General features: G+C 42.8%; 1 protein-coding gene and 1 long non-coding RNA gene across 2 annotated transcripts in view; one reads left to right on the forward strand and one right to left on the reverse strand.

The window, feature by feature from the left end:
• SMAD6 (SMAD family member 6) overlaps positions 1-26789 on the reverse strand; it is a 29978-nt gene extending 3189 nt beyond the window's left edge. Inside the window, exons 1-3 of the mRNA XM_063448755.1 lie at positions 25304-26789; positions 12085-12141; positions 7908-7976 (exon numbers count right to left, since the gene is read on the reverse strand). Of these exons, the coding sequence (XP_063304825.1) occupies positions 7908-7976; positions 12085-12141; positions 25304-25697 (520 nt within the window). The 5' untranslated portion in view covers positions 25698-26789. The remainder of the gene's footprint in view (positions 1-7907; positions 7977-12084; positions 12142-25303) is intronic.
• The window catches only part of LOC134603105 (uncharacterized), a 741779-nt gene that overhangs the window by 426890 nt on the left and 287983 nt on the right, over positions 1-26906 (forward strand). The window lies entirely within an intron of this gene.

A 26906-nucleotide genomic window follows, 5' to 3' on the forward strand; every position in this document is an offset into this window, starting at 1 on the left:
CAAGTGGCAGTCATTTAGATGGCCACTAGAGGTGATTCTAGGTCAGTGCTGCCGACGTTCAGTGTCTCAACACTGTGTGGAGGCTCTGAACTTTCCCCGTAGAGATGCATTGATTCAGTGCATCTCCATGAGGAGATGGTGATTGGCTAGCGCAGTGTTTACTCTGCCCCCACTCTTCCTGCTAGAAATCCAGAGATTTTTCCCTACAAACCCACCCACTGTAGAACACAGACACAAATATACACACACACACCACAACTGTTCTGCACAGTATGAAATAAATTGCCCGAGTAGGGGGGGGGAGCGGGGGGGTGGAGAGGGACACTACCTCTTCCAACTTAATGTGTAAAAGAAGGGGCCAGAAATAATGACAGCAGCCAACATGGCTGGAGTCCAGGTATCTGACTTAAATCGACCTCAGGCATCCCTGCACACGTATGTCCCAGTCCTGAATAAAGATTGGGAAGACTCTTCAAAAACCAGCAGCGCACGGCACAATATAGTGTTCGAAGAGTAATATCATGTGTGTTTTTTTTTTAATATAAAATATCTTCCCTTTTTATATTAAAAAAAAAAAAAAAGGTGCAATGTGCTGCCTCAAATATGTTACAGCCTGAACAGAGTTAAAGAACCCGTGGACAGGAGTTTAAACCCCACGGAATGCAAACAGCACAGCGCATGGTAACATTTAAGGTTAGTTCTGGTTTTCCTGCAGGATGTTCAAATTTTTTAGTTAATAGGAGGAAAGCAGCAGGGGAGGGGAGGGTGAGATAAAATAGGGAAAGGAAGAGATAAGAAGGAGCCAGAGAAGCTAGTGGAAGGATAACTGGAGCCTTATTAAGGTGTCTAACATGCCAGACTCTGTACCCTGTCCAGGGCCCCTCACACAGGAAGCCATCTCATCCTGCGGCCATTGAGAGGAAAGTAGGCCAATGGGAAGGGTCACAGCAGAGGATATTATAGAGAGTGTCACACAGTATTTTTTAACAGACTTTTGCTTCCAAGGAAGCTGAAAGCACTTTATCGCACATACTAGGATTCTTATTGCATCAGCAGCGGATTAATAAATGTTCTTATTACCTGAATCAATGGTAATCAATTTAAAATTGACAGGATAAAAGGTAGAATTGACCCGGCTGATAAGAGAACCTGAACTACAGCCAGTAAATTAGGAAACATCAAAAAAAAGAGGTAGGAACATGAAAAGCTTGCCTGTATAGAACAATCACTCTAGTTTTGTTTTGAATTCCAAAATATCTGCCTATCACATTATTAAGCCTTCCAAGTACTAGTATAAAATGAAAGATAGCAATCTCCTGTCCTCTGTTAGTCTGGACTGGGAGTCATTGGGTGGATTTCAGCCACTCTCAGAAATCCCCCTAAAGCAGATATTCAGCCAGCTTTTAGATCCACAAACATGTGGGGTGCGTAGGCGAGGGAATCACTGTTCTGAGCCTCTACTAGGGAAAACAAGAATATTAGGCTTTAGGCCCTGCACTGGCCGTAACTGAGCAAGCCCAAGACAGCACCCACTCTACACAAGAGAACTGTATGTTTTCTGATTCTCGGTTCCTCCTGCTTGAACTGACTGGAAAGTCTATGACAGAGTCTTGGAGAGAACATCAAAGGATACGGTGTCTGACAGAGGAAAGAGACTGCTCCTGCAGAGAGCGCACATCCTAAATCTTCCCAATTTACTGGCAAATTCTGAGAGAGAAGGGGGAAGGGTAACCCCTTTGACTCCAGACACTTATGTAACGCAGGAACGTCAAGGATATGCATGACAGGATAAACTACAGAGCCTGTCCCCCCTGGATACATGTTTATTTCACCAGTTCTGCATATTTTAGATTGAATAGGTTTTCTTTTGTAAATGTAATGAACCGGTCAGTAGGATTCCATGCTTCAACACACAGTTATGAATCACTTGGCTCATACTTTTTATTTCATTCCTGTCTAAATGGCACAACTTTGTTTGTTGCTTTGGATGGACTGTGTCTATTGCATTCTTTTCAATAAACACCATTGTATATAGTTCATATCACATAGCCAAACTATAAATTATGCAGAACATGCTGGAAGAGTGCCAATGTGTACACTCTGACATTGACCATTTATTTGAAAAGAGCATGATACTTTTTCAATGTAATTGTCATGGATAAGAACTTTGTGAGCATGTAAAAAATTATCCAATTTAAATAAGTGCAAGATCAGGGATTGGTTATCATACAAGCCATACAAGCTCCTATACGGCAATGTAGGCCCAGGACCCAGTGTGCAGCACTGACCCAGGAAGGATCGCTAACAGCCATCTGAGGAATGGCCAGTGGAGTTATCCCCAGGCTGTAATGTAAACACTGCATTTTCATCGGAAAAGACAGTGTTTACAGCACAAAGCCTGCAGGAACAGGCTATACTCACCAGAACAAATTCATTAAGCTGTAGTGGTGACTATAGTGTCCCTTTACTACCAGTAATGTCAATTTTAAAGAAACAGCTTTGGTTTCTCTTCCACTATGTAATTTGTGCTACTTTATCATTGATATAGAGCCAATATAAATTGTTGCTTCATAACTTCTAATAAAAAAAAAGTATATGCAAGCCAACTTATGAGCATGACCCCCAAAAATATATATTTTTTTTTTTTAAAAAAGATAGAGGTTCATTATAGCTTAAAGTCTAAAGTGTTCTATGCACGTGGATTCCTTACAAACACATATACATAGTTCTAACAGGCAGCAACCCTCATGTAGTCACAATCCTGTGGTCTGCTCTCTCCAGTGGTTTAGTTTAGAAGCAGGATAAAAGCAGGATGTTTGGCTGAGGTTTCCCTACCCTCAAATAAACATCCCGCAGGAGCCTCTTCCAAAACATAGGCTAAGCAATGTGGAAGTCCTGGAACTTATTCCTCCCTCCTCTCCAGCGCTGACCAATCTACTAGGAAAGCTGGCATACAAACTGATGCATAAATAGATGAAAAAATAAATAAAAATGTTCGTGGGGGTGGGGGGAGAAGAGGGATAAAATAGTAAGTGGCTCAAAAGTGTGAAGGGAACTTACAACTCAAAGACAGAAAAGTAACACAAAGCAGGATTGCAAAGACTTGTAATAGAGAAACAGGTAGAAATCAAGACTGACATTGAATAACAGAAAAAACAAAAACAGGACAGCAAGCTAGAGAGAAAAACTCTGCTATGTTCATTCGCACTCGCTACAGCAGAAGAGGTTTCTGCTCTGCTCCAGTCCTCCCGCCCCACCACCTGCTCCCTAGACCCAATTCCTTCGCATCTCATCCGTACTCTGTCTTCTTCTCCTTCTCCACCTCTCACTAAAATTCTCACTCTCTCTCTCTCTCTCCTCCCCCCCCCCCCCCTTGGCATATTTCCATCGCCCTTCAAACATGCAACTGCAACCCCAATTCTAAAGAAGCCCAACCTTGACCCCAACTCCCCGTCCAATTACCATCCTATCTCGCTACTGCCTTTTGCATCCAAGATCCATGAAAGAGTTGTGTATGCGAGACTGACAGACTTCGAGTTCAACTCTCTGCTAGACCCGCTTCAGTCTGGTTTCCGCGCTAAGCACTCAGTAGAAACGGCACTGACCAAAGTATCCAATGATCTACTCGCTGCAAAATCTTGTGGTCACTACTCTATCCTAATTCTCCTTGACCTTTCTGCGGCTTTTGACACTGTTGATCATCAAGAGCTTCTCATACTCCGCAATATCGGTCTACAAGATATTGCTCTCTGCTGGTACTCCTCCTACCTCTCCCAGTGTTTCTTTCTCAGGCTCCGCTACTTCTCCTCAACTCCTCTCTGCTGGTGTCCCCCAATGTTCAGTCCTTGGTCCCCTACTGTTCTCCATCTATACTGCCTACCTTGGTAAACTCATTAGCTCCTTTGGCTTCCAATATAATTTCTATGCTGATGACACACAAATCTACCTGTCCTCTCCTGATCTCTCCCCGTCCCACTTGAGTAGTGTCTTTGACTGCCTCTCTGCCATTTCTAACCAGATGCCTGCCCACTTCCTTAAACTCAACTTGACCTAAACAGAAATTCTGGTCTTTCCTCCCTCAAGGTATTGCTACTCCTGTGTCTGTCTCCCTCCATGTCAACGGTGCTACCATCAGCTCCACCATGCAGGCTCGCTGCCTAGGTGCTCTTTGACTCCAACATCTCTTTCATGCCTCATGTTCAGTATATCGACAAAAATATCTTAAATTATCAAATAACCATTCCAGTGCCTTTATAAGTAGAACAGTCCATAAGGACCAGACACTATGACTACAACATGTGACACCTTGGACAATCTTCCCACCAGTCAAACACATTTAAGGATTTCCAAAACAAAAACTACAAGAGTAGAGAAATATGGAATGCAAGTTCAACATTACACCACGCATGGAATGGGAAGACTTCCCTTTTCCAATCTTTTGCTTGCGTTTAACAACATTTTTTAAAATTGAAGGGGGGCGAGAGGGGGGAGCACTTGCACAGGTTATTCATACTATGCACAGTCGATTACTCTTCTTACAGTAAAACACAGCCCAGTTCACTAAATAATGAACCAATCTGTATTTGCAGTTACAAGGATCATGTGTGCTGCAGACAAATCCAGTGTACAAAAAAAAAAAAAAAAACACACACACACCTTTTCAAGTTTCATTTTTTGCCATTACTCTCTTTTTACATAATGCAATAACATGTTTATCTATTTTTACATAGACTAAAAGCAGCACTGTCATGGCCGAATCCAGTTTGGTTGGTGACCTGATTGGCTCACTATTTACCTATCAGAGCACTCTTATTGGTTGGCTTAAACTAACCAGAGCGCTGAGACAAATTGCAGGGTGTGGGAAGACTTTATAATTTTTTATTTTTTTTTTTAAAGAGGCCCGGTTGCGCTATCCGGGCCCCTGAAGACATAGGGCCCATCGGGTGGCCCTAAATGCTTGGGCCACATCAGCGTGCAGGCCCAGGTGGCAGTTCCGCCGCTACACATTGGGCCCGGGCGGCCAGGCCCGTGACAATCATCATGGTTGTCAACCCCTGATGGTGGCCCTGTGTCAACCACTACATCAGTCATGTCCTGTTTTATATGGAAGCATTGTGATTGGATCAGGCCACCACTTCTGACGATGTCAGCAGACAGCTTGTTTTTCTGAGGCAAACAGCATGTAGAGCTACAGCTTCAGGCTTGAATACAAGTAAGATTTTGCTATATTTATGGAGGCATAAAGGGCCTGGGGGGGAGGGGTGCTAGATGGTGGTTTTAACACTATTGGGTCAGGAATACATGTTTGTGTTCCTGACCCTATAGCGTTCCTTTAAAAAAAAAAGGAATAAAAAGAAATACATTTTAAAAAGGCTAAGCAGCATATAGCGGATCCGCTGAGGGCGGAGCCAAGCCACTGATCTGGATGGACGCACGGTACACGAGCTCCATGCAGACAACCGATTTAACCAGCAATTAAAGGGTTTTATAATACACCCCCCCCCCCCCCCCACACACACACACACACACACACACACACACACACACACAACATACACAACATACCCCTACGACATGGGGAGAAAAACTAAGAAACCCAGACCCAATAAGCAGAAAATGGGCATGAATATAGGAGACCTATGGCGCCAGGCCCAGAGCGGTGCGGACCCTAAAATGGCAGACTTCTCCGACGACGACACAGATATCCAATGACATCTCCCTGGGGATGACAGCGGGATACCCGCCGGAGCAGAGAGCCATCAGACCTCCCACCTCTCACCCAGACTCAGCTCTGGTGACAACGGAGATCATGAGGGATCTGCTCTCAGACCTCCAGCGCACAATAACGCCATAACACCCAGCAAACAGCGGAACTCCAACGGGCAGTTCACGACCTACAACTACAACAGGCGAAATCGGACACAAGGTTTGCAATACTAGAAGACCAGAGGCGCAGACTAAACCTCAAAATTAGAGGCATATCGGAGAACACACCGGAGACAGAGCTACCACACCTCCTAAGGAGACTACTCACAGCGCTAATATCACCTAAGCAAGAAAAACAGATGGGACTGGAGGGAATATGCCACCTGCAAAAGTCGCCTAAAGCACCAACCTCAGCACCAAGAGACCTCCTGGTCAGATTCCAAAGCGGCAAGGACAAAGCTGCTGTCATGGCCGCCGTCCGGAACCACGCACCGTACACCTTCGAATGCATGCCGCTCACATTCTTTGCGGACTTATCTGGGAGCACAATGGCATGGAGGAGATCACTCCAGACCTTTACTTCCCTCCTCCGATCTAAGGGCATCATGTACAGATGGAAAATACAACGCACGCTAGAACTCCAGCACGGTACCGTAACACACTCGGTCCGCGACCTTCAGGAGGCACAGGCTCTTCTCCCCACGCTGGGGCTACCAAAGGATGCTCTGACCATGGCACAACCAGGCCCTACTACCTCCCCACTCCACACATGGGACCCAGCAGCAGTGATCCCGTTCATACCTCGGGGAGCAACATTAGCCACCTATGGAGACTCCACTACTTGAACTCTCCTAGAAGTATGCAAAGACAGACTTGCAGTTAACCCTCACTGGGTTGGTTAAACTCACTGGTTGCACTTCCCAAGTTTACGTTTTTATTTTCTTGCTTTCTTAACTTATGATTTTATGTTAACGCTACGTGCAGAGACAGCTGTCGACATGAACCACCCGACGGATAAAACTCACCTCCACTACCACACACAAATAAGGTATATGCACATAGCACCTCCAAACGGCTATACTAACTCTCCCATAAAAAGCTTACAGCCATGGACATAAACTTACCCACATCATACCTTGCATTGACTCTGCCTATGCATAGCTAGGCTCACTGCCCAATGATAGCGTAGCATACACATAGCATAAAACACGGCACACACTTCACTAAGCTACACTAACAAGCGTTCCTTAATGTACATAGTCTGCTATGTACCCTAACGCTCTGCAATAACCCCCAGTCTATCGTTTAACATTTCCTATAGCTTGTCCTAGCCTGGGTTGAAACGTTGCTACACACCCCAGCTCATAGTTTATATGCATAACATACAACTGTATACGCTAATAATTACTCAGCAAGGTAGTTGACTGTCTCAATGTTCTGATTAGTTTATGCACTAATATACTTGGAGACACTCTACAGACATCACTACACTAATATAATAATCTGACAAGATAATAAAAGGACCCTTTTTGTCACTCTCCCATTTACTAAATATGTATGCATGCATGCATTTTAATGTTAACCGCAGTTACTAGCTCACTACAGGTTATCTACATAAATCAAGCAGATTACAACTAATGAGCCACAACATACTACTTTGTAGCCAAGCTGACTGTTATATGTTTGTTTAACATTCCAATATATAAAAAATGTGCATGTCTATCTAATACCCTTCTGTGACCCATGAAACCAAGCCAGAGGAATACCTCAGGCGTTGGGGTACCTCAGGCATGTATATATAACTCTTTGCACACCAAAAATACAAATAAATAAATAAATAAAAGAATTAAGCTTGCATTTAACAGAATTTCTCAAATTCTAATCAAGGTAAAGAAACATTCCAAACTTCAGTTTATCAGGCAGAGTGCTTGCTTTTGAAAAACCTCTCATTAGGCTCACTTAGAAGTATGTGATAGGACAGCCATGCACATGTACAGCTGGTCCACATGGCTTCTCTACAACAAGTCTGGAATTACTATGTTCTGTGATTATTATGTGCCTGAGAAGGGAAGGGACTTGCAAGAGATCAAAGATTTAATATACCACCAAACAAAATTATCAATGCCAATTGTAGAGATGTATAATTCAATGAGTGCAGGTACAACACAAAAATAAATTTAAAAAAAAAGCAAAGAAAATACCTGAAACATCTCCAACAGGGATACGCAAAGAGCATGATGCATCCATTTCAGTGTATGAATCAGAAAAATCTAGAAAACAGAAAATGTGGCTATGAGTAAAAGGACCTGACTAGATTATTTTGTAGCAAATCACCAATACATTTATTTTTTTTGCAGGTGTGTTTTATCTAGGATAATAGTTTTTCCACAAAAGGTATCATCTTGGAAGCAGGCAGGCTGTGGGGTGGAAACCAGGTTAGAAGGAAAAAAAAAAAAAAAGGCAGTAGAAAATAATTGTTTTTATTTAACTCTGTGCATGGCTGACCTTTAACTGCATTTTCAATAAAGAAAGTCATCTATAAAGAAACATCAAGAGACAGAAATAATGATTTTAATCTGATCCCATTCCAGGACCAGATGTGTCATGAGAATATAATTGGAACTGTACAGAATGGGGCTTGCAAATTATAAAAGCATCTCTAATCCAGGTGAACAGCCAGGATTCCAGCAATGTCACCTACTCGCCTTCCAGGGAGCTGCTCTGCCTGCAGGGTCTGCATGCCCTCCCTCCTCCTGTTACACCCACCAACCACCCCCTCTTGTCTGTAGCATGTACAATTTCAACTGCCCTGGCCACTAAGCAGGCTGGGACACGGCGCTCTAAGGATAAGGTTACACGAAGCCTTTAAATGCTTCATAGTTACCATAGTTAATTACCCACATTAACATTCTTGAAGCTGTTTATTCTTGCAGGTTTCCTTCCTTCCTCCCCTCCGCTACTGAAGCACAAGCAACTTTGTTTTAACAAGTCGCCGACATTGTTCCTTCTCCTTTAAGTAACACACTTTAAATATGATTAACCCTTGAAATAAAAAAAAATAAGTAAAAAATAAAAAACTAAAATCGGGGAGGAGAGTCTTTGCTAAAGGTGTGTGAGGAACCTTGCTATGTTACTCACACAGAAAGTTCTATGTTTTTCAACAAAAAGTGAAGGTTAAAAATTCACCCTAGACCCAAAATAAGTAACAAGCATACTATTTGTAATAAATGGTTAATTAAATATGACATTTCACCAATTCTCAAAATCAGGGAGCTGAAAGCAAACAGCCTCTAGGGTCTAGAACTATATCGTTGCCCTACTGCCAGGATGAAAGATTATTGAACACACCATCTTAGATGAAATCCTAACTTTAATTTATAAACATAGAACAACAGAATGCAGAATATCAAAGATATAGATAGACAGAGTTAGTGTAATAATGAATATAAGCACTAGGTCCTGAGAGTGTTAGAGTATAAAATACACACACACACACACACACTGAGTGGTTCACTGGCTTTGCTCCTCTTCCCGAGTTATGTTTCAAAGCTGTTGTATACAGCAGACATACTCCAAGGGATTTCAACTATAAAATGGAACTATGAGGCAAAAAATGTGGCTCATTGTTGAGCTCATTTGCATATGCCTACCCAGAATCCTTCGCTGCAGTGAGAGCACTGTTAAAGTGAGATTTCGGTGGGAAAAAGAAAGTCTTATGGCTTGACTGGTGTGTGTATTTGTGTTTAGCAATGCATTATAGATTGAGGTATATCTCAATTCACACACTCTCAGGACTTTGTGTAATAATGTATACAATCTTTACAAGATTGTAAACTATAATTCACTGAAATTCCAATCCAGTCACAATAGGGACTACTTTGTCTCAGTATTTTTTCTATTCTTGAATAAAGGGGAAGTTACATTTTGACAAGCTTGTCATTTGCCTCCCTCATTACGGTGACGGCTGGATGGGGGTCTTTCTATGGAGGATCCCTGCAAGAGTACAGTATAAACGATGACTCTTGGCAGCTGAAGAGAACCAGACAGCATGGTGATGCCCATGAATGACAGTATCCAGTAAGTAAATTGTACTTTACCGCGGCAATGTCACTAACAGGTCTTTGCCAATTATGCAAATACCCCAGATAGTGAGAGAGTTGTTTTAATCAGATGTGCTGTATCCTAGTGTTGAAGAGGTATCTGCCTCAAACTGCAGGCAGGCCAAAGAAAGCAGTCTATTTTTATATAGATTAAAAAAAAAAATTTGCAATATTTCTGGGAGTACTTTCACCTATTTAAGTGTATTTGTGGATATTCCAAAAAAAAAAACCCCCCAAAAAAACTGTACTTTTAGAAGGTTTAGTAATTTAATCAGCAGCAGCTAAATATTAATTTACTTTGAACACTTTTGCCTTAGGCCTACACACTTACATAGTTACATAGCTGAAAAGAGACTTGCGTCCATCAAGTTCAGCCTTCCTCACATTTTTTTGCTGTTGATCCAAAAGAAGGCAAAAAACCCAGTCTGAAGCGCTTCATAGTCCCAGGCTCTTCTGGTCTGGCTCCAGATACAAGGCAGGGGTTTGACATTTACTATTTGTACCCATTTACTGGGCTTGCACACTATGGGCACTAATGCACACTTTTTTTCAATCTTTTGTTTGACTAATGGAGACTGAGCAATTAGTTTAGGGAAGTAAAGTGAATAATAATATTTACACAAGGAGACAATAGGAATCCAGGGAGATTTAGCTTGTCTAAGTAAGCTTATCAGACTGATTAGTGAACATGGTAAGGCAGAAAGATACCCATGTTTATCTCTTTCTGGAAAAAGGAATGGCACCAACCCCCATAAGATATGTGGTATAAACCAGACCATGGGTTCTAAAATGACAGGTGGGGAAAACACTGATAGTTTGATTTAGTTATTTGGTAATCAGGAAAAGAACAAGAGTCCTACCTATGGCTGCTCTGCTAAGTTTAGGGTCACTATGTTGTTTTTACTGAAATTAAAGTGAACATGTAAAAAAAATGTAACTTACCTGATATTGCTCCCATATACATTGAATGCACCATATAACACAAAGATGCATTGTGTATTCAGTGTAAAATATAGATTTATTAACTATTCCTTCGTTCCAGCACTGCTTCCAGAGTTTTCCTTTTCGTGCAATACCCACCAGGCCGTACTCCCTCCCGCCTGCAGTCTTCTTTGGTTTGCCCTGTAATGGGACGCACTGCCAAGCAGGACAAAGCTTAGTGATGTCAGCATGTTGCCACCGTGACAACGGAGTGACATCACTACGTTCCTAGAATTGGCGGCTAGGGAACTTCCATAGCAACCACAGTGCATACACTGAGGTTGCTATGGGTGGAGAGCAGAGGAACCTCCTGTGGGAGGTCTTTTCTGCTCTACGTTGCCAAGGCATTGTCGGACAGCTGTGAGGAGCACCTGTTTTTAAATAGGTTTTTCTCCTAGCAAAACTGATAGCACAATGAATAGGCAGACTCTCATGCTCAATCTAATGAGCAGAAGTTGTTTGGTGCATGACTGGCCCACTTTAAGGGAGCAGGGCTACCACAACTGTCTGAAAAATTCTGCACACCAAAATTACTATAATGCCCGGTGCTTGTCCAGCCAAAAATACAAAAAGAAATTCAAAAGAATAGCACTCCAGTGACATCATTAAAAATTAACTTTTATTACCTTGAATAAAAATGTCAAAATATAATATATATACACACATATATATATATATATATATATATATATATATATATATATACATACATACACACACACATATATATATATACACATACACACACACACATACATACACACACACACATATATAGTGCTGGTGTTGCTGCTGGCCCCATCTTCATGGCTGACATGGGCCAATCCAATGCTTTCCCATAGAAAAAGTATAAGAAGGCTATTTATTGCCAAGGTGCTCCAAAACGTTGCACCAATGAGCTTATGCTCAGTGATACATTGAATCAATGCATCTCTATGGGGACCAACATGCAGAGCATGGAGACTATGAACTGAGGTGCTGCACACAATGCAGCACTGAAATAGGAAGCATCTCTAGTGGCTGTCACTAGACTTGTTACTATGCAGCATTGTAAATACTGCCTTTTCATTACTGAGACTGCAGGCACATACTATATAGACACCAGAACCACTACATCAAGCTGTAGTGGTTCTGGTGACTATAATGTCACTTTCACTCATAAATGGCAGAGAACTGAGCAGTGCAACTGCAGGGGCATGATCTAGACACCAAGCACCAAAACAACTTTAGATTAGTGAAGCAGTTTTAGAATATTATTCTCATAAATATAAAAATGGCACCAAGCTGGTGTACTCACCTAGCTCCTTCTGTTCAATTTTTGGTGAAAGGCGTGAATACGGTGGGGGTGGGGACTCTGGAAAACAAGAAGCATACAAATAAAACAGTGTCATATTGCATATCAGTAGAATATAAATGATCAAAATAACATGCCAATTTTTATATCTGGTTCATTTTATTAAATGGGTATGCTGGGATGTCCTGATATTCTTGCATTAAAACCGGTATTGTTCAATTTTGTTTGGGGAAAAAAAAAAATCGATCCAACTGGTGGGTGACTGTCCGTTTATTAAAATTAATTGTTTAGCAAATAAAACTCAATAGGATTTTTTAAAAAGTACTTCATAATGTCAATTTATGACCGTATGAGGGAAACAAATTCAAAAAAAATCTAGGCATTAGATTTTTGCAGAATGGGTTGTTCTATAAATAAAAATAAGACAGGGAGAAAAACAAGCAAATAAATTGGTAAAACAGAGGGATAGATAAGGAGGAAATTATTATAGGGTCTGGCTCTACACACCAAGCTTTTTACAGTGTGGGCAGAACCCCCCCCCCCCCCCGAACAAGAAAGGAGGGTGGGAGGAAGAGCTTGACTGCAGCTTTAAGAAAGCAGCTGTAATTGGCGAGATCTCCAGATAAACAGTCAATCTGGCGCCAGCAAAAAAGCAAACTCTGTATTATCACCACTCCTTCTCCTTAACAGCAGAGGGACCTCCTCAGGAAAGCAGGACTGAGAGTGATCTGATTTCAAAGAGAGACCATGCCAGACCAAACAGCAGACTACAGACTCCCTGATTCCAGGGCTCCATTCCTCCCATCAAAGACCATGCCTCTTAAAAAAAATTAAAAAAAAAAAAAAAAAAAAAGAGAAGGGGAGGGGAGGGCACAACAACTCTCCTAGACTGGGTTCAGAAATTGATAGAGTGCAGCCAATTTCCAAATTTCTGACATTTTGTTTGAACACTGCCATTTCTCCTTAAGTTTGCTGCCACATCTTTTTGCCATTTTGTGTCTTTCGGTTTGTTACCCCAGTTGGTAGGAGTGAAGTTCAGATGATGTTTCAAACAGAATAATTCCAGCAAACTCCGAATGAAAAATTTCGTATTTCACGAAAAGGTTTGGGATTTACAGCAAAGTAGTTTATGGGAATAAAGTCATAGGAAAAGTTTTCAGTATGGCTCCTTCCCAACAGCAAACTGTGTCCCTCTCGTGTACTGGCACTGAGCTATGACAGCAATGTTTTCGTTGACAATTTCTCACATTACAGTGAAATTAAAAAAAAAAAAAAAAGGGGGGGGGGGGAAGAAGGGGCGCAGATTGACAAAAACGTGAAGTTGTGTACACAGTCACTGTACTACCTCCAAATACTTATTAAAGAACTGTAACTGCGCTAGCTTAATAGGTTGGTATTCATCATCTAAATTTTGTTTTTTGCATGATTAACCCATTACCTTCCAGAAAATCCACAGATGACTCATGACTGGCACTAACAAGGTGACTTCTATTTTGGTCTGAATACAAATAAAAACCTCAGGTGTCTGCAGTACTTAGTGCTGAAACAGTAGGGCATCTCACATGGAAGCTTTTAATGAAAGGTGTCCTTAAATGGGCAATAAACATTTTTGAGGAAGTGAATGGGTTAATTGTGTTTTGCAGCCATCAATAGGATATTTTTCTATACAGTAAAGGTTATATTAACCTCTGCACTCTGCACTGTCTAATGGTTTTCTGGCCTCATGTAAGGTACAAGAGGAGCATTGCAGATAGAGAATGATCATGTGCTTGACTGAATTAATTGCTTGACTTTCTTCTGTTATTAAACAAACACTGAAAAGGGCAACATCCACCACCCCCCATATCCACAAGGGAGCCAGCAACCCCCTAGTGTCTGATCCCCACATGCATCGCTGGTCGTCTGCTATTCTACAAATGCAGTCCTCAGATCCCAGAGATCCCCCAGAAAGAAACAAGCATTCTGTATGCTCTGATTATCCATAAACACTGCATACATACCCTCCCCCTGCACAACCACTAGTTAAGTCTCCCTGATTCAGAAATGTAATCCATGCATTATGAGAATTTGCAGGGGGTGATGCCTCTTACAAGACAAGAACTACGAGTTACAGATTTCTCTAAAACGCTATATAAAAATTGAAATCCATTGTCAGCAAAGATTCTGTTAATGTGAAGCCCAGAGTTTGTTACTGGTGGGGGGTGACATCCAGATGTAAGGATTAAGATACTTTTAAACTTACAGATTTTTCTAAAATTATAGAACAATCCAATGGGATATACTTTGTGTGTGAGTATTGCAAACAAATACTTTTTAAAAACAACCTTCATTAACCCAAAAGCAGACAATGAGGGGAGTTTTTAAAAAGGAAATAAACAGCCTAGGGGGTGATGGAGAAGATAGGACTTTGGTGCCTTTTGATTTGATGTGGTCTGACAGTCTAGCTTGTCTGATAGGAGTACTTGTATGAAGCAGTCACACAGCTGGTGCCATTAGAGATTGAAAGGTGAAAGTACTTTAGGGGTAATCAGATTTCTGCACATTCCCAGCATAGCAAGTGAACAAAGGAAAGCAGCCTAGACAAACAAAAAGCAAAAGCTACCAAGGATATCTGAACAGGCTATTTAAAATATGACTAAAACCAGTGATTTCATAAAAGGAGCAGCACTGGCACTTTAAGATAAACACACAAAACAAAAGTGTAATTTTACTTTGTATATAAATCTCCCCACCACCCCCTCTCAGCATGTAAATGGTAACATAATCCTAATGGCGCTCATTTTTTTTCCTTTTAGAACAAAGGCAAGAGATGTGTCATTAGTGCTTGTGCATAAGGAGGTGAAAGGTGGTATTTCAGTGCATGCATCAAAAAGGCAATTGTGTTGCGGATATTAAAAAGGCACTTCCCAAATACAAAATTGATAAACTATTTTTAGTAGATATACCACCAATGGAAAAAAATGCATAATTACATGCACGTTTTCATTTAGGGTATATCTAAAAAAAGAGCTTGCAAAATCTTCTGTCTGCTGCCTTTGCAACCCCTCCCCTTTATCCCCAGTCCAGTCTTTCTGTTGCTGTCCAATCACAGACTTCCCAATCCAGCTCAATCATAAATCTTTGCAAAACAGGCGCTCTGGGCAATTGCTCCACTGAGTTAACCGAGCCAGGAAGTAACAGTACATGTGGTCTGCTTGAAAGCCAGAGGGGTGTAACGGTTAATTAAAGAGTCCATTTCTATTGAAAATCTCACAAAGCTTTACTGAAAGCTAAAGTGCATGACTGGTCTGGAGTGTCCCTTTAATATGCACGCACAATATAGCACAGGTTGTGGTAAAAAGCCAGCCAGAAAATAAATAAAAAATGTAATCGATGTAAGAATTTTGTGAGCATATATATATGCTCACATGTTCTCCACTGGGAGACTTGAAGGGACACTAAAGTGGTCTAGGTACACTGGGCATTTAATTTTAACCCTGCACTGCAAAACATCTGCAGCCACTAGAGGTGCTTCACCTGTCAGAACAGAGAGTCAGAATCCATTCTCAATCAAATGCTGCTACTAGAGAACATTTGATTGGTGCAAGGGAGTGATTTGCCACAGAAGTGCCCTAGCCTTCAAATGCTTCCCTATGGGGAAACATTGGATTAGCAGAGACCAATCTTGTATCCTTGTAGATTGTAAGCTCACGGGCTATCAAGCCAAGCACTTTGTATAAAAGAGCTTAAATGGCTAGATATCTTACAAACAGGGACCTCTCTACCTTTTGTATTGGTCTGTGCATATTGTACGTCCACCACTAACTGTACAGCTCTGCGGAATCTGTTAGACACTTCACCTCCCTGGCTGAGGTTTATTTATTACTGGTATTTTTAAAGCGCTAAGGGGAGACCAGCACGGTGAGGATGTAAAAAAGGTAAGTAAAACTTCTTTTAAACCCTTACGTGGAGGGAGTACACCCAAATAGGTAAATAGGTAAAATACATGTTTGTATGCCTAACAATATAGTGTTCCTTTAAATTAAGATTTCAGCCAGCTTATATGTGAATAAGGAGAACAAAAAATGCATCTGCAAGTCAGATACATTATTCATAGATTAACCAGGAAGGATACATTGAGATTTCTCTCGTTTTCAAGTATGTTCTGGGCTACATGAAAAAGAAGGCATGGAGAGGTAATTCAAAGGAAGACTCCAGCTTGTCCCTACAGGATTATTTTATAAAAGTGACAATTTCAAGAGAAATCTACATTCTTATAAAAGCGCATTTGTAGCATCTCCTTACTGTAAAGCAGACAACCAGGTCTTCTTGCCTTACTTTGAACTGTAGATTCTATTTTTTTTGTTGCCGTGTTAATTTAAATGTATTGGATCACACATTAAGTGTCCCTTATGATCTAGTCCATCGTCCTAACTTTGCTAGCAACTCAGACATCCTGACATACCTCTTAACCTTCCAAATCACCAAACCACTCTTCCTGGAGAATATTATCTCCAACTCATATACATGGGAGTTTTCACAGATCTAAATCGAGTGATCTTTACATTAAACGTAAAGAAGGCGGAACGTGGTTCTCCGTATATATAGATCCATTTATTTATTAGAATCATCTTACTTATATAATCATGGCAAAACATGGGACAGGAAGCCAGCAAATTGGCAAACCTGAGCGTGCCAGACCATAAGTATGAAAAGGTGAGCTTAGAACAGCTTTAAAACTCTAGATGTTAAGAGGTGAGTAGTATGTGTCCTCTCATGCCTGGGGAGTGTCGGCTATAAATCGGTTGACAGACACACAGATTTTGTGCTCTCCTGACAGGCCTGTGATGTTTCCCCACTAAAGACCTGTTTGTGTGTGCAATTATCCCAGTGGCCCCAGGCATTGAATACAAAGGCCAGCCAGACTGAGATAAGGAATATTGGGAAGAAGTAACTCTTTTATGCCTGGAACAAGGGTAGGGTGGGGGGTGGAGGGAGGTGATTATCCCACTGAAAGTTAAACATCCCAGTAAAAAGTAGTAAGGAAAAATCACAGATAGTTATTTGCATATCCCTTGTTAATTTTCTAGAAAAAAATAAAATAAAAAGTACCAATAGCAAAATTTCTTAAAAAATAAGTTGGAAAAGGAAACATGGTTTTCAAACCATGGCCCATCATGGTCACGACAATTTTCAACATGGGTCAAAAGAGAAGGGGTTAAAAAAACCACTTCATACAAATGCATGTTCTGTTTGGTTTTTGAATTTAAAATTGAGACATTGAAAGAGTGATTTCGATTCTGGGCAAATTTGAGTCTCTGCATCCTGCACTTGAAGGCATTAAAGAAAAAGGGGTAAAAATAAGAAAGAAGTCACCCAACTGGTCTATTTGACCTCATCCCACTACATAATTCAGAAGTATGTGCAAAGAGAAATATGCCAACTGCATTAAACGTCCTGGTATACAGTTTTCACAATTTAAATTGAGTCTTACGAACTAGTGAGTTAAAATGTACTTCATTCAAATCAAATCCACCCTGCAGTGAGCAAGGAACCCTTCAGAACATTTTAACTTTACATTTCTAAGAGGATATTGGTCTTCTAGTCTCAGCAGTACATGGATCACTTCTAATGGTGGCATACATGAGCTATGTCAACAGTTATCAACTATATTCTTCCATCAGCCCTTTCTCAGACTATGCAAGGAATGGGAATGTGAGTTCAATAAAGTGACTGCTACTATCATTACTAGGGTGATTTGAAACACAAAACCATGGTAGCAATCCAAGTAATGTCTCATCACTATATATTCGTCAGATGCAGCACTATGTAAAACATATTACATAGCTAAGATTAGGGATACATTGATCATGTAGATTTTCATTAATACTAGGCCACAGCAATGATTGAAATGTTTATGTCCCTAAACTAATTAATTACATGGTTTGTAATAGACGGTCATGGCAAAACTAGTATGCCCTCTACATTAATAAAAATGTTTGGAAGGTGTAGAGAAACAAATCTACACACAATCTTACATTTAGGATACTTGCATGCACGCACAAATATGTGTGTTTATTGCTGTAGATATAGTAAAAGATTGATGTAGTAGCTTTAATATTATTGGACTAGCAGAATTTAGGAATGAAAAGGTTTCAGGAAATCATCCCTTTGTGAAATCTGAGGGACCCTTGTCAGGAACACAGCTTTGTACAGTGTAAAGGAACAGTGTTCCTTTAATGCTAAACAAGAGCCCCCAGCAGCTCAACCGACTTTGCCTTTTGGGCCAACGAGGAGGCACAGTCAACATTACTAGTATGAATTGGTATGGTTAGAAGATATAATGGGAGCTTGCATAGAATACAGATAAACGTAATTAATATATTGAGTAAATTACATAATGAAACTTTCCTCATTAACAATTAAGATTGTTTTAGACAATTAAAGATGCCTGGGAACATCTCCTCCAGAAACAATGGAATGAGAGGAGTGTGAGATAACCAGTAGGTATCAGGGAGACTGCAAATGTTAAAATACATAGGACAAGGCATGGTTTAATCAAACTCCCACTGAAAAGGCAGACACAGCCAGTCTCATTGTCTAACCTTTTCTTATTGTAGAATAGATTTTTCTTTTACAATGTATTCATTTTGATGTGGGACAATGGTGTCTCACTTAACATAGGACAGAGTGGTGCATGCTTTGGCACACCAGTAACCCATAAACCATGGCAGCGCAGTATCTCACGTGGCCTTTACCTGGGACAACAGATTTTCAAATATTTTAAAGTCCAACTGAGGTGTAAAGATTTAAAATCACTTTTTATTCTGACACTTAAAGGGTTACTCCAACCATCATGACCACTTTAGTGATTTGAAGTGGTCATTGTGGTAGGAGTATGTATGTACAGTGTTTTGAGCTTGAAACACTGCACGCACACAGATCTCTTTCCTTGCAGGCAGAGCATCCATTTTCCCCACGCAGAGCACGCACATGCACACTGAGCAGGAAAACTGTTCCAATTACAGGCTTCTTTAAAAGAAGCTTGTGATTGGACCGCTCTAAGTCCATGTGACGTCACAAATGGCATGGAAGACAGCACCAGGAACTTCACCCGGCACTGGATTCCAGGTAAGTAAATCTCTTATTTGCAGGTTATACTGCAAATTGGGGGGGATGCCTACTCCATACTATCCAGTAGAGTACACATTACAGTAAAGGTCTCTGCCTCAAAAGGGCTGGAGATACTGAAAGATGCATCTAACTTCAAGGTATAGTGAGAAATTATGGCAAGAGACCTTCCTGGCTGGAGGTTGTCAAAGTAATTCTGGCTACCAGAGAAATTCAATAAAGAAGAGAAAAAAAAAAAAAATGATGCGCAAGGGAGGGGTTCTCTCTATATACACTGACAGCAACTTAAAATTCAATAGTTTTTTTTCTGTGCAGTTTCCAATGTTAACTGCTTAACAGCCAACAAAGTGGTGGTTTAGCAGATACAGAGAATTACATGATGAAAACGAAAAGTATAAAACGGTTTATGAATCTGCTCACGAACATTTATATTTCACATATACAGCATAAATAAAAATGCTTTATGAATATTTGTAGTTTATAGCTCAATGCAATTGTTTATGTTATTTTACAGTGTATTTTGATGCGATGAACACTATTTTCCCATGGTAAGTAGTAGCCAGTGATAGAGTCAGCTAATGCTCTTTAACTGAACACCACGGCCCAAGATCAAAGCTTTCTCATTGGAGAAAGGGGCTGAGAAATGAGCTTTGGGATTACACCATACCCCATAAGGTAAAATGGCATCCAGACTCCATAATGACTTCTCTCCATTGAAGCAGCTATAAGGGTTTGGAGTGCTCGTTTAGAGTTGAACTGTAATTTCATTGGAAACTATCAACATTAAAAATCCCCTGTAACTGTATTAACCTTTTTTCATATGATGCTTTGTTTTCATTTAGTTTTACAGTAAAAAAATTTAACAAGCAACCCCACAATCCATTTCATTCCAAACATAGCCAGGGCACACACTACAAATGAGGAGGAAAGAAGCTTAAAAATCCACTTCAGCTCATTGAAGTGGTCTGGGTGCCAAGTCCCTCCTCTAGTTTTAACCCTGCAGCTGAGACATAGCAGTTTCAGAGAAACTGCTATGTTTACACTGCAGGGTTAATACAACCTCTAGTGGCAGTCTCCCTTTCTCCCCCCCCCCCCTTTTGCCAAACCGCATAAATGGTTTGACACAAAACCAGAGATGGCGACTAACGTTTACCATCATCCTAATCACTACAAATGTACCTTAAAGGAAGAACATATAGTGGGATACATTCAATATGCAGAAGGCTACATGAGAAAAGTATGCAACTGCACCTTTTAACAAAGCCTTTACAGCAGCAGTAGGTTTATTATTATTATGGTTATGGGCAATTATATGGCGCCAACAGATTCTGCAGCATTTTACAATATTAAGGGGACTTTAACAAGCAAAGCATCATGGGAGATTTAGTCCACCCCATCTGGAATGCTGAAAAATACGATTTCTGATCCTTATACTGACCAGCAACAGCGGCCCTCAGCGTGCAGAGAGCACTGGATCTAGGGTGAGGCTGGCTCTATGAGTATTAGTCCCTTGGAGGAGAAATCTTCACTACTAAAGTTGAGACCTACTCCAGCGGTGAGTGGACGGCCGCCGCCCCGCTATCCTGCCTAACAGTGCTCAGCCAGGGGCCCAGACCCACGAGGAACCGGTCCAGTTTCTCTTCCCCCCCCCCCCCTTTGGACCGGTGGGGGTGATCCCGGTCCACACCCTGGGGCCCCGCCCACGGGACCACAGCTAAGGCTTAGCGGAGCGGCATTGCCATCCCTACCCGCAACCCAGGGGTTACACCTAAGATGGCGGAGGCCGTGTGCAACAGCACAGAGATCAGAGTGCCTGAAAGCCTGCCCCTCGTACCTGCTGCAACCAGCACGGATCACACACACATCAACAGATCCGACACCTACAGCGACCAACTACACGCACGCCTTCTAGCAGCCTAACAAGTCACTCAACTCCTGAGACTCACCACGAGACCACGACGCCATCTCAGAGCCAGGCCTGCAGCAAGCGGCAGAGAGAGAGGCACAGCAGGTCAGCGCATGCCGAACGGCAAGGACCGTCCGTCCTCAACCCACGCCACTCTACTCTCCAGACGCACCAGGGTCCAGGTCTGCCATGCCGAATGCCACACACCATGCCCAGAATGCCGTGCAGCACATACCAGCCAACCCCACAGGAGTCGCAACACCCGCAGACACCCGGACTGCAGCGGGAACAAGCTAAGCCCACAGAGGGCATAGGCTAGACAGACACACCGGGACTCTTTGATAATGGCCCCATTAATTTCAATCCGCTTATTTTATAGATGGCAATGCCGTAAACTTCATCTTTCATAATGCATCAACCACACTAATCTTATGCATGTGTAGCTATAGAGGTCTAAGGGGTGACGTTTTGTCTCTCATATCTAAAGCACGCACCCAGCTAATTGTAAAAAGCGTATAATGCCCACCTGTGACAATATAAGCTGGAAGACTTAAACTACCTTCTCATAACCTACTAATCGACCGACTATCTACTCATAGTCCCTAAAAAGCTATGATTAATAGATGCTACCTGCAAGTAGTCTAGTTAAAACATGCATAATCTGTTTCATTTTAGGCTCACAGCCAGTTTATCCAATACCATAACGTGTTATCCAATCTGGATTGTGTTCCTTTACTTCATTTGTCTTTAAACTAATTGTACGCAACCCTAGTTAACCATATTATAGAAACGCTACCTTGCATTGACTAAACCTGGTCTAGATGGGATGTTGGCTTCACTGATAAACCTGTTTATTTCTTATGTTTAAACGAGCAAAAAAAAAAAAAAAAAAAAGGCGCAACAAATCCTCTTTACCACTATGTCACTGCATCAACTCATGTAACCTGTTAAATGTCATAACTGCACACTGTATCTGACATTGCGCTTCAAAAATAAAGAATACAAAAATAACACAAAGTAGGGACGGCTGTCTATTTCTTATGTATGACATTTCTAGACACCTACCATCATCTATCGAGGATCCCACAGTATTGCAGGATCCTCCATAGACCTCAATACTGTACTCTTGCACATGTTGGGCCTGGCACGCTGAAGAGGACCCACTGGGATAAGGGGTCAGTGCCCGCAAGGGACAAGTTCAGGTAAGCAGAACTCCCCTTTACCTGCCCATTCCAAAATTCTGCTATTCCGCTTTATCTCACATCATATCTGGTGCAATGCCTGACGGCTTCACAAAAACAAAAGTGGCCTCATTAAAGGACCACTCTAGTGCCAGGAAAACATACTCGTTTTCCTGGCACTAGAGTACCCTGAGGGTGCCCCCACCCTCAGAGACCCCCTCCCGCCGGGCTCTGGAGAGAGGAAGGGGTTAAACTTACCTCTTTTTCCAGCGCCGGGCGGGGAGCTTTCCTCCTCCTCTCCATCTTGATCGCGACATCATCGGCTGAATGTGCATGCGCGGCAGGAGCCGCGCTCGCATTCAGCCGGTCGCATAGGAAAGCATTTACAATGCTTTCCTATGGACGCTTGCGTGCTCTCACTGTGATTTTCACAGTGAGAAGCACGCAAGCGCCTCTAGCGGCTGTCAATGAGACAGCCACTAGAGGATTTGGAGGCTGGATTAACCCTCATTATAAACATAGCAGTTTCTCTGAAACTGCTATGTTTATAAAAAAAAGGGTTAATCCTAGAGGTACCTGGCACCCAGACCACTTCATTAAGCTGAAGTGGTCTGGGTGCCTAGAGTGGTCCTTTAATGGTTCTTACAAGCACAATGGCCTCTATAATTCTTCAACTGAAGAGGTTTGGGAAAAAAAACAGGACTGACTGCAAAACACAGGAACCAAAAAGAAAATGGGTAAAAAGGACTTCAATGAAGATTGAACGGTTTGTCCTCAATTCAAAGAGTCATGGCAGCACAATATCATCCCAACAGTGAAGCATGGTGGTGGCAGCATTATGCATTAGGGGTGTTTTTTGGAAGGGACTAGGAGTGTGATCAGGGATAAGGGAAAGCGGCAAAAATACTAAGAAAGCCTTAAAGTGGCACTGTCATGCTGAACTTACCTTTCCCAGATCACTTCCTCTTCTCTCAGGATCTGTGCTTCATATCTGCTCTAGTTTTCTTTAAAACATAAAGACAAAGTAGGGACTTTTTTGTCTTATGTATTTTTCCTACGCTTGCCCAGCTTTGACCCAGGAGCAAAGTCCGCTCCATTTCCTGTGGTCAGAGCAAATCTCCCACAATTTTCACCTTCCTCCTGCTGCTTCATTCGGCATCAAACGCTGGGCACAACTACCGAATTTTGTCCTAACCGAATGAGAACAGTTTGTTCATTCGTGTTAGGATGAAATGAAGGATTTTTGCTCGGATCGGAGTTTCATTCGAATTAATGAAATACAGATTATTTTCGTGCCACAAGTAGATTGCTCCCCAATTCCGACGGTATTAGGGAGCTATCTACCAAAAGACCTAAATTGGTCTTTCAGCCAAATTTACTAAGTAAAGATCACTTAGTAATAAACCTGCCCCTCCTCGCTATTCCGCTAATAGGGGCATGTCTACTAAACAGTGAGCAGCCACTGGTAAATAATCTTTACTTATTATTAGTAAATTTGGTTGAAAGACCAATTAAGGTACTTCATCCTTTTAGTAGATAGCTCCCTAATACCGTGGGAATTAGGAAGCCATCTACTCACGGCACGAATAGGATCAGAGTTTCATTCATTCTAATGAAATTCCGATGTGAACAAAAATCCTGAATTTCATCACAATACGAATAAACAAACTGTTCTCATTCTGTTAGGACGAAATTTGGTAGTTGCACCGGCATTCACAAGCCGAATGAAGCAGCAGGAGAAAGGTGAGAAAATTGCTTTGACCACAGGAAATGGAGCGGACTTTGCTCCTCCCCTGGATCAAAGCTGGGCAAGCGTAGGAAAAATACACAAGATAAAATAGCCCCTACTTTGTCTTATGTTTTAAAGAAAACTAGAGCAGGTAGGAAGAAATGAAGAACAGTCCTGAGAGAAGAGGAAGAATTGGGGAAAGGCAATTTCGGAATGACATTGCCGCTTTAACAAAAATCTGGTAAGAGCACTCAGGACCTCAAACTTGGGCCGAAGGTTCTCCTTGCAAAAGAACAAAATGTCCCTAAGCACTGAGCCAAAAAAAAAAAGTGACAATACTGTGAAAGTCCCTGAATGACCAAGCCAGAGCCCAGACTACAATCATATGAACATCTCTGAAAGACCTGAAACTGGCTGTCCACCAACAGACCCATCCAACCTGAATGACCAAAACTACCCAAATCCAGGTGTGCAATACTTGTCACATCATACCAAAACAGACTAGTGACTATATTTGCTGCTAAAAGGTGTTTCAACTTACTAGTGCATTAAAGGTCTGAATAGTTATGTCAAGGCGATATTTCAGTTTGGTTTTTTTACGGTTTGATAGGTTTGCTGTGGTGATTTAAAAAAAAAAAAAAAAAAAAAAAAAAGTCATGCATTTATCACAAAAGAGAAAAAAAAAAAAGTTGTGCCACTGATACATTCATGGACAATGCACTCAACTTTACACAAAAAGGCATTTCAAAACTTCACAAACTATCACAAACTAGTTTTTAATCCATGAAAATGATCCACCTCAATTCAGTGACTGAAAGAGCACTCCATTCCCTTTAGGAGACCTGTGACATTACCGCAGCCATGCTCCCTAGCAGGTCATTGTAAATTTGTCAATAAAGGGATGACTAAAAAAGGGATGACATAAAATAGAAGCCTAATCTTAAAGGAATTCTATGTGAAAACCAAAACAAAAAAAACACCAAGTAGTACAGCAAGCACTGTGTCCAAACATTCTAGAATCAGGCCACAGTGACTTTCATTTAAACAATTTAGCCACAGATTTGCTCTTCATCGATAATCTAAGGTGGAGACATGTCCAAGATCTGATAACTCTTGTTGGGGTGCCCCAAGTCAACCGAGCAGAGTTTGCATTGGGGTGTCTCACGTTAACCGGGTGGGAAGGGATTAGTGTGGGTGACCCGTGGGAAGTAGACTCTGGCTGTCTCATAGGAAGCAATGGTGGTGGGGGTTACTCTGGGTACCATATTAAAAGTGATGGTTAGTGCGGGTACTTACCGGGGCCACACACCCGGCTGTAGTGGTATGGGTTGCAGCACACAGTGTTGCTGTCCGCTCCTCCGGCTCCTTGACAGCCGCTCAGGGCTTTGAGTTGTCCGGGGTGCTGTAACTCGGGCCACCGGAACAGTCTGCAGAGCAATAGATGAGGCGGGGGTCCCAGGCGGCTCACCAGCACACAGCCCCCGGCCGCTGCCCCCCGGGACTCCACGGCCTCCAGCAGGGCGCCCAGAGCCGGCTCTTTCAGGCGTTTGAGCACAGCCGAGGCAGCCGAGCGCAGCTCCGGGGATACAGCGGGCGGCTCGGACACCCCGCAGCAAGAGACCCCCCCATCCCCGCCCGCTCGGCTCCGCCACAGCCGCCGAACCAGCCCGGAGCGTCTGGACCTGAACATGCGGCGCCCCCGGGGTTGGGCCCGGGTCAGCGGAGTGTCAGTGCCCGGGGCGAGCGGTGGGGGTCGGCATGGGGCTGTGCTAGGGGGGCACAGCCGGGGAGGGCACCAGGACAGTCCGCTGTGTGGGGCCACTGCTGGGCCAGGCGGGTACCGGGCTATCCAGTCCTATCCCGTGCCAGGCGGGTACTATCCAGTCCTATCCGGGCTATGCCGTGCCAGGCGGGTACTATCCGGGCTATGCCGTGCCAAGCGGGTACTATCCAGTCCTATCCGGGCTATGCCGTGCCAGGCGGGTACTATCCAGTCCTATCCGGGCTATGCCGTGCCAAGCGGGTACTATCCAGTCCAGTATCGGCAGTGCTGACAGTCCGGCCAGAGTTGCCGGGTCACATCTCGGAGCTCCCGGGGGATGGAGTCAGTGTGGCAGAGAGTCACTCCGGTACTATCACATGGACCGACTGAGCATCCCGGGCATTCACCGACACCGGGGACACTGTGTACACCGACTGCAACACACACTGTGTACACCGAGCACACTGCCTGCAGCGCAGTGTATAGTGGAGCGAGTGCCTGCAGCGCGGTGTATAGTGCAGTGAGTACAGTGGGTGAGCAGAGCACGGATTAGGATGCGGTCTGTACACTCCGTGAACCTCCTGCTGTACTGCTATCGGTCCCGCTGTGTCTGTGCTCTCCTTCTCCGGTCTTCGCAATATCAGCCTGTCTCTGGGTACAGGCTGTGTCTCTCTCTCTCTCTCCCGGTGCGAGCTGTGTGTGTGTGTCTGTCTGTCTGTCTCTCTCTCTCTCTCACTCTCTCTCTCTCTCTCTCTCTCTCCCGGCGCAAACTGTGTCTGTCTCTCTCTCCCGGTGCGGGCTGTGTCTGTCTGTCGGGCTGTGTCTGTCTGTCTCTCTCTGTCTCTCTCTCTCTCGATACAGGCTGTGTCAGTCTCTCTCGGTGCGAGCTGTGTGTGTCTGTCAGTCAGGCTGTGTCAGTCCCCCGGTCCTCACACACTGAGTCTTGCTCTTTGTGCTCACGCTCTCACACACATTCAGGCCCGGCAGACGGCGTCCTATTGGCTGTCTTCAATCACGTGACGGTCTAGACACTTTGGCGGCTCCGCTGCACTGACTGTTGCGCAAACAAATCTCAAGTTTCTTAACTCTTAAAGGAGCCGCACACAATTATCCTTATCTTCTCATGTGTATGACACC

The sequence above is a fragment of the Pelobates fuscus genome, chromosome 3 (genome assembly GCF_036172605.1).
Source record: "Pelobates fuscus isolate aPelFus1 chromosome 3, aPelFus1.pri, whole genome shotgun sequence".
Classification (NCBI taxonomy): Eukaryota; Metazoa; Chordata; class Amphibia; order Anura; family Pelobatidae; genus Pelobates; species Pelobates fuscus.